The sequence below is a fragment of the Octopus sinensis genome, linkage group LG26 (genome assembly GCF_006345805.1).
Source record: "Octopus sinensis linkage group LG26, ASM634580v1, whole genome shotgun sequence".
Taxonomy (NCBI): domain Eukaryota; kingdom Metazoa; phylum Mollusca; class Cephalopoda; order Octopoda; family Octopodidae; genus Octopus; species Octopus sinensis.
Genome location: NC_043022.1, coordinates 10,549,194 through 10,557,807, shown reverse-complemented (window position 1 = coordinate 10,557,807; position 8,614 = coordinate 10,549,194). Strand labels below are relative to the sequence as shown.

The 8,614-nt window shown below is 36.7% G+C and overlaps 1 protein-coding gene across 2 annotated transcripts; it reads left to right on the top strand.

Annotated features, from left to right (window-relative positions):
- Positions 1-1,370: 1,370 nt before the first annotated feature.
- LOC115224910 (thyrotropin-releasing hormone receptor-like) lies at positions 1,371-6,192 on the top strand. 2 transcript variants are annotated; one of them, XM_036513556.1, is made up of 3 exons: positions 1,371-3,520; positions 5,452-5,622; positions 5,747-6,192. In XM_036513556.1, the coding sequence occupies exons 1-3, from the start codon at positions 2,514-2,516 to the stop codon at positions 5,748-5,750; spliced, it is 1,182 nt and encodes a 393-aa protein (XP_036369449.1). In that variant the 5' UTR covers positions 1,371-2,513; the 3' UTR covers positions 5,751-6,192. The 2 variants fall into 2 exon arrangements, with proteins under 2 accessions (XP_036369449.1, XP_029651732.1); XM_029795872.2 differs by having other exon boundaries at positions 5,452-6,192.
- The last annotated feature ends 2,422 nt before the right edge of the window (positions 6,193-8,614 follow it).

Genomic DNA, 8,614 nt, shown 5'->3' with positions numbered 1-8,614 from the left:
CACAACCAAAACAATCACCATCACATTGTCATTATCATCATCATCACTTCCCACAACCAGCAGTCCTCTTCCTCCTCCTCCCTTCCCACTACCAGCACTCCTCTTCCTCTTCATCATCACTTCCCACTACCAGCACTCGTTTTCCTCCTCCTCCTCCCCATCACTTCCCACTACCAGCACTCCTCTTCCTCTTCATCATCACTTCCCACTACCAGCACTCGTCTTCCTCCTCCTCCCCATCACTTCCCACCACCAGCACTCCTCTTCCTCTTCATCATCACTTCCCACTACCAGCACTCGTCTTCCTCCTCCTCATCATCATCATCACTTCCCACTACCAGCACTCCTCTTCATCACCACCACCACCACCACTCTAAGTATATATTTGACAAATATATTTTTCTTATCTTTCTCTGTTGCAGGATTGAAACCTTCACCTCTCAGACACTACATGTTGATTACTGACACTTAATCCCGCCCATCTATGTCAAGTACCCACAACAACAACAACCATTCTTTCTATTATAGGCACAAGGCCTGAAATTTTGGGAGAGCGGGACTGTTGATTATAATAACTCCAGTACTTGACTGGTGCTTAATTTTATCAACCCAGAAAGAATGGAAGGCCAAGTCAATCTCGGCAGAATTTAAACTCTGAATGTAATATCTGAAGAAATGCTGTGAAGTAATAACAACAACAATAATTACAATAATAATAATAATAATAAATCTTGAACAAAAATCTTGAGAAGTACATGGAACAAATAGGGGTTGCAATAAGAGTGGAGGACAACGACTCAAATACTGTGGATGGTGCTTGAAAAATAAGGTTGTGACTTTTAGTTCACTGGTAGTGAACAGCTGGCACTGTAGTACATATCCAGCATTGGAAGCTGTGCAAAGACAATAAATAATAATAATAATCCTTTATGTTGTCAGTATAAGGCCTGAAATTTGAAGGGAGGAGGCAAGTCAATTACATCGATTCCAGTGCGTAACTGGTACTTGTTTAATCGACCCCAAAAGGATGAAAAGCAAAGTTGACCTCAGTGGCATTTGAACTTAGAATATAGACAGATGAAATACTGTTAAGCATTTCACTCGGCATGCTAATGATTTTGCTAGTTCACTGCCTTAACAACAATAACAACAATAATAATAATAATAATAATCCTACGCAAAATACTTTCTATGTAATCTCAAGTTTTAAAACAAACATAATTTTCTTATGGTTTCTTAAACATTCACTAGTACAACACTAAGTACAAAACCAAATATATGGCACCCTAGGCATAACACCAACATGAACTTCCAACTTGTTGTCTCTTGAGGTCTCTGGGTGAGACTTGGAGCCAACTTGTACAAATGTAAAGCAAAAGTCAAATAGAGAATAATAATAATAGTGGCTGAAAATGATTGGTACAAATGTACAGACAGAACACCTACAAAAACCGTCATTCCTTGGAACTGCAAGAGTTCTCTGCAGGTTTCTTGAAGCAGGATCAGTAAACAAATGTCACCTTAGTCTGTGGACACATTACATCATACCCAGCAAAATAAGCTGAGAGTTTTCATCAAATACTAATAAATACATACACACATATGTGTGTATGTATATCAGCAAATATGTGCATGTCTACTAAACTTATTAATTCACATGCACCCATACTACTCAGTTAATACCTTTTTTTCATTCCCAATGAGTCACGTAGCATTTGGTGCTCATCACCAGATTCTATAACATTTAAAAGATGCTAGATAAATCTCCTGGATAAGAAGCAGCTGATTCAACGGTAGCTTTTTCATATGAGGAACTGAAACTTAGTACTGCAACTTAACAAATCATTTATCAAACCTGTGAATTGTTCTTACCCTGAGCTACCTAATTAAAATCAAATTAACTGAGAATTAAATTTCAAGGTCACATACATTACCCTTAGCCAAGGACATGATATGAACCATGATATGAATCAGATGGTTACTTGTTATTCTATCCGCCTGGCTGTTTATTTTACTTCTTACATTATCTCTTACTCTCTATTTACAGACTTCTAAAATTCAATTCATATTTATACATCCATTTGTCTGTCCTCTTAATTACCACCTCACTTGTCTCTGATTACACATAGATACAAAAGTACAAGATAGAAAAATAGTATTAAATTATTCAGTTATAATATCCTTACATTTGTTTCAGTGGCAGTTACACAATGATTACATAAGATTAACCATCTGCAGATACCACCTCTTCAGTAGTTTTACAAAAAAACTTACCAAGCATCTGTTCCTGAGTATAATGGAACCTATGGAGTTCTGTCACAATAGTTAAAAGTCACACATTTTAAAACTTACTCTATAAACACACATATATATCCATAACATATATACGGAAAAAAAAAAAATTAACAAAATAAGAAAACAAAAAAGAGGAAAATGAAAATCATTTTGTTCCTATTTTATGGAGATTTAACATGTTTTAGTTGCAATAATTATTGATTTTAATCATTTATAAAATGCGTTTTGTGAATTCTTCAAATAACTTATCGGTTCCCCATCGAAATGATTATCCTGCAAGAACCACCCACTACCCCTCATCTCCAGAGAGCCACTGGAATAATGATAACAGCAGTAGCAGTAACATCACCTCACTTGACTTCTACTGGGAACACAGATTTGCTGTTATTATCAATCTTTATATGCCACCTATTTTGATCGTTCTCGGGAGTATCTGTAACTGTCTGGTTGTCAAAGTAATGGTTGGGCGTTGGTTCTCATCTGTTTCAACATCGGTCTACCTGATAGCTGGGACAATAGCTGACACAGCAAGCCTGTTAATAGTATTGCCAGCTCATTGGTTTTATGTGAATTTTCCTGCTTCAATTCACAGGTCTGAAGATTCTCATTTCATGTGTAAGTTCTTCAATTTTTTTGGATGGGGTGGCAGTGACTATGCTATTATTCTCACTGTTGCTATGACAGTCGATAAGGCAATTGCTATTCTATTTCCGATGAAAGCCCAAACATTATGTACAACAAAACGTGCAAAAAGAGTTATATTCATGCTTGTTTGGATTATCATTCTCAAAGAGAGCCACTTCTTGTTCACCTCGAACATTGTTCCACTGGGTCGCACAGAACAGCTGTGTACTGTTGACATTCCAAACGAGACCTACCGTATCTTCTACGAGAAACTGTGGCCCACCATTCACAATTTTTTCCTTTTCCTATCCTTCACTATTATCATCATCAGCAACATCATTATCATCAGTAAGATCAAAAAGTCACGGGATTTCAAAAAGTTCTCCGACTCAATGCGAATATCTCAATCTGCGGATCGAACCAAGGGCCCACAAATCACTATCATGTTGCTTATAGAATCCTTCACCCTTGTCATACTCACACTACCATTTTCTTTATATGTCACCGTTCTTAACACAGAACTAAAGCAGCACGACCTTCACATGAAATCCATCCACCAGCTTGTCTTTGCCATTGTTTTCTATCTCCTCTACGTTAACAGGTAAGTAACTTTTCCATATGTATACACACACGCACACACATATATCCATCAGGGCCATATATTCCAGGTGTGCTAGGTGTGCGCTGCACACCCATCAAAAATGGCAAATTCATTATAAATATTAATCTTACTCGTTAATTTAATCAGAAATCATAATAGAAAACTTTTGTAATACCCTTGCTTGAAATTGGGTGGCATTGGGTGTGGCAGCACACCCTATATAACAACCACCATATACCACTGGTATCCATGCACATACATATACATTGTCATCAATCCCTGGACATTGCTGTCTCAAGTCCTAGGACTCTTAGGGTCAGTTATCTGGTTTCTATGGCAATGGGGAAATGACAAGGGACCGGTGGAGAGGTGGTGATTTGCTGCACTTGATAAGATGCCTCAGTCTAAGTAAAATCGCTGTCTTCCACACATACAAGTGCTTTTTCAGGTGCTGGGGCCACTTAAAAAGCACCCATACTAGTGCTGCATTAACACACCCATGCTGGTGGCACATAAAAAGTACCCAGCATACTCAGTTAAGTGGTTGGCATTAGGAAGGGCATCCAGCTGTAGAAACCATGCCACAACAAACAGTTGGAGTCTGGACAGCTCCACGTCAAACCCATGTCAGCATGGAAAGTGGACATCAAACAATGATAAGTAGTGATCAAAATCACAACATTCCCCTGGCTGGGATGCTAGTCATTGCAGAACATACATATATATTTTAAGCTGATTAATCACACATCAATTCCACAGCTTATAAGAAAAAAATAATGACTTTGGCAGTTTTGAAGTGAATATTCAGTTGTTTAGTCAATTGAATTATGTATTCTTTAAATTAAGCATATAAGTGGTTGAGTATTCCAAAGACAGATGTACCTTAATATAATTCTCAAGTACAGCTTGTGATTAAGCTGGATCTCTGAATTACAAGAAGAATCCAGCTGATAGGTTTCTTCATAGTTTCTGCCTCCCATTTCACTCAGTCTGAGGTTATAGTAAAAGGACACTTGCTCCAAATGCTATACAGAGAGATTGAACTCATGGGCACATGATTGTGAAGCAAACTCCCTTAACCATTCTGCCATGCTACTTTTGCCACTTATAGCACGGAGTTATATCACCCAGCTGCACTTATCTACAAGTAGTCTGGATTCCAATATATTGTTTTGGATATGGACATGTGTTGCCAGTGGTAGGATATGAACCATCAACTTCTTGCTTTCTTCACCTGTACCGTAGCCACCCGACTACTTCACATTCATGCACATAAAAACTTATACCTGAAGAAAAAAAGCTCCACACACAATATACTGTTTGTTGTTGGTATATAAGACTCCCCACAACATCAAACCAGGTCCTACGTGCTAAGATGGGCCTTTACCCCACACCTGAGCAAAAAAAAAAAACTAGTTGCATATACAGCTCAACAGTTATGATTGCAGACAAACTAATGGACACAATTGGCAGCATCTTTTTCTACATGTGTTGTTTATTACCACTTCACTGAGAATCTGGCAGAGATGACTTTAACCCAGCCCCACCATAACAGGAATATGATGTGACAGGGTTAAAATGGGTTTAGTATGTCAAGAAAAGAGACAACTCAAGACTGTCCTTTCTCATCAGTTCTACATCAAGCAGTAGATTTATAAACTGTTTAGTGCCTCAGAGAGCAGATAAACACACCTAACATTGTCTTTTTCATAGTAACAACTACATAAAATTCAGTGTCTAGAGGGGAGTGTATAGTTACCTTTCATTAACAACTCTTAAACCAAACAGAACAGGTTATCTTAACACATTAACCATCACATGTACCACAAATGGTTCATTGCAAACTATACACAACTGCCATATGTACCACTGGTGGTACATTTTCATAATTTGAGAAAAAAACCCTGATTTTGTATCTTTTTTCTAAACAGGTGCCTCAACTTCTGCATGTACTGTTTGACTGGTTCCCGTTTCAGAGGTGCGTTTCTTGAAGCAATCGGGTGTCGAAAGCTGGCCAAGAAACACTCAACAAGAATTAAATTAACTGCCACTCCAGCCTCCTCATGTGAACCAATAGTGAGCGTAGTCTCCAAGTCATCTCTCTACTAACACAACAGAGAACACATTTGTTTTTTTTGTGTTTATTGTTTGTGTTGGTTTGGGTTAAGACTCTGGACTACTGATTTTATAGTCGCAAGTTCAAATCTTACCAGTTACTACTACTAACTGAATGTGTAATCCCAGACTGAAATGTTTAAAAGACGGACAGGATGATCATGACTGGCATGTTCTTGATCATAAATAAACAACAGCAAGAGCAACCATGACTTGTAAGTGGACATCCATTATGCTAGAAGATCCGCTATGGTCATACCACTAAGAAAGGAATGTTCTCAAGTAAATTTAGCAAACACCGGAACAGGCCTTCGGGCTAAAACATTTTTAAGGATTTAAGAATTTATATATATATATATATATATATATATATATATATACATACACACACACATATCTCATATATATACACACACACATCTCATTTCGTCTGACTGCAACGGATTAATATAGAGCTCCATGAAGAGTATAATCATCCAGATACACACATTCCTGCCAGTAGTTCTTAACTTGGATGGTAGCAAATGTCAAGGGCTACTATAAGGGACAGACATTAAAAAGAGGTATGATATGGTTTAGAAATAAAATATTTAACTCGTTATCATATTTCTGTTGATATATGCCGTGTTTGTTTCAGTTAATTTTTGGAATAATTGTCTTTTATCATTTCCTTGTTTCAGTCATTAGACTGCAGTCATGCTGGAGTACCACCTTGAAGGATTTCTACTTGAATGATTCAACCCCAGTACACATATATATATATATATATATATATATATTTTTTTTTAAAACCTGGTATTTATTCCATTGGTCTCTTTTGCACAAAACTCTAAGTTATGGAGACGTAAACACACCAACACTGGTTGCTAAGTGGTAATGGGAAACAAACACACACACCAACATTGGTTGCTAAGTGGTGGTGGGAGACAATCTGCCGGACGAGATAGTGAAGATGCTGAAGACCGCTCGGTTCAAAGTCTCTCTTGACCAGAAATGGCCTGAACTCTTTGCATGAACACCTTCCCTGTACATAACTCCATGCCCCCCTACATGGCCTTGCTTTTTGCTTTTTGAGCCAAAAACTTAACTTAACTTAACTTAAAACACACACACACACACACACACCAACATTGGTTGCTAAGTGGTGGTGGGAGAAACATACACACAAACATAATGAAGTTAATCAACTTTCCTGTAATTAAACTGGTGTCTGGAACAAATTAACACGAGATCTTGATGGAAGACTATAATTCAAATCACTAAAAAAAGTAGATTTGTGTCATAGAAACGGAGGGTGGGGCGGCCTCAGGTGAGCTGATATCAAAAAGATCCATCCAGGTACAATATTTGTGTTTTAACCCTTTAGGATTCAAGATTCCTTTGTCAAATGCAATGCCTATTTATTCACATTGTTTTAAGTCAATCACGGATCACCTTGTAGCTTTGTCATTTCAATGATGACACTTCAGTTTTAGAATGAAATTGTAGGGTAGGCATTTAAGGCTGAACCTGGATGGTTTGAACATAAAACATGGACAATATTTGGGTCCCAGACATGGATAGTTTAACCCTTTAGCATCCAGATTATTCTCTCAAAGATAAAGCTTATTTATTCACATTGTTTTGAGTTAATCATGCATTATCTCATAGCTTCAAAATTTTGATAATGTGATTATTTTTAGAACGATATTGTAAGGTAGGTGTGGAAGGCTGGACCTGGTTGGTTTGAAAGCTGAAGGGTTAAACATGTTTTTCAATAAAATCTTTGTCACAATTAGAATATGAAGTAGAATAATGTGTTATCAGTGAAAAGAAATTTGACTGGATATAAAAAATATTCACTTTTATTTCAATAGATTATAAATATTGCGTAATTGAAACAAAAAAAAAAAAGAGATTTATTTTTTTGACATGATATAATGATTGCAAAGTTAAGGTATATTAGAACTAATGAAAATATGGTTGAAAATCTGAATGTTGTCATGCAAACCATTGTGGTCTGCTTACATGGAACAACAAAAACACATCTGGCAGTGAAAAAGTTTTGATGGTTGACTAGTTGAACAAAGTAAACAAAACAAAAAAACAAACAAAAACAAAAAACAAACATGTATGCCAGCAAGAAAAATGATGAAAATGTTAAAGTAAACAAAAAAAAAACAAAAAACATAATTCAAAGTAGAAGTGAACATTGAACAGTTATTTAGAATGAGTGAATATTGAACTCAAATTTTTCCACTTAAATCACACATGTACTCACTCAGAAGTAATGTCATTGGTTTTAGTCCCTTGAGCCACAAGGCTGATGTCTTCTGCCATTTACCAGAGAAACACAATTCTGAGTCATTTCAGATTTGTCGTCCCAGAAATATTCAAAGTTAAGGGCATTTAGCATTGTTAAATAATAAGAGGCTTTTGCATGCAATCTGGTGGATGTAGATTCAGCTGGCCACAGAAAAAATAGAAATGTAGACATACACCTACACACACACAAAGATGATCATTTGTGCACAGACATATACACACATGCTCTCCTCACTCATATATACTCAATGGCTTCACCATACATAACACACATGCACATACATACATACATATATATATATATATTATATATATATATATATATATATATATATACACAGACACACACACACACACATATATACAGGCACACACACCACACACATATATATATATACACACAGACACAAACACTCAAATGTGTTCCAACAACTCATACATAGAAATTTTATATGCACACACAGAACTATATATGCAGACACACACACACACACACATACATATGCATATACACATCACACAGAGATATATGTGCACACACACACACAGATATATATGAGGTGGTATCAAAAAGTTCCTGAAATCGCACTTGCTTCAGTTTTTGGCTGATAAGGACCAGAAGTTCTATGAGTGTAGAATCGAAGTCGCTAGAAAGATGGCAAAAGGTCATCAAGC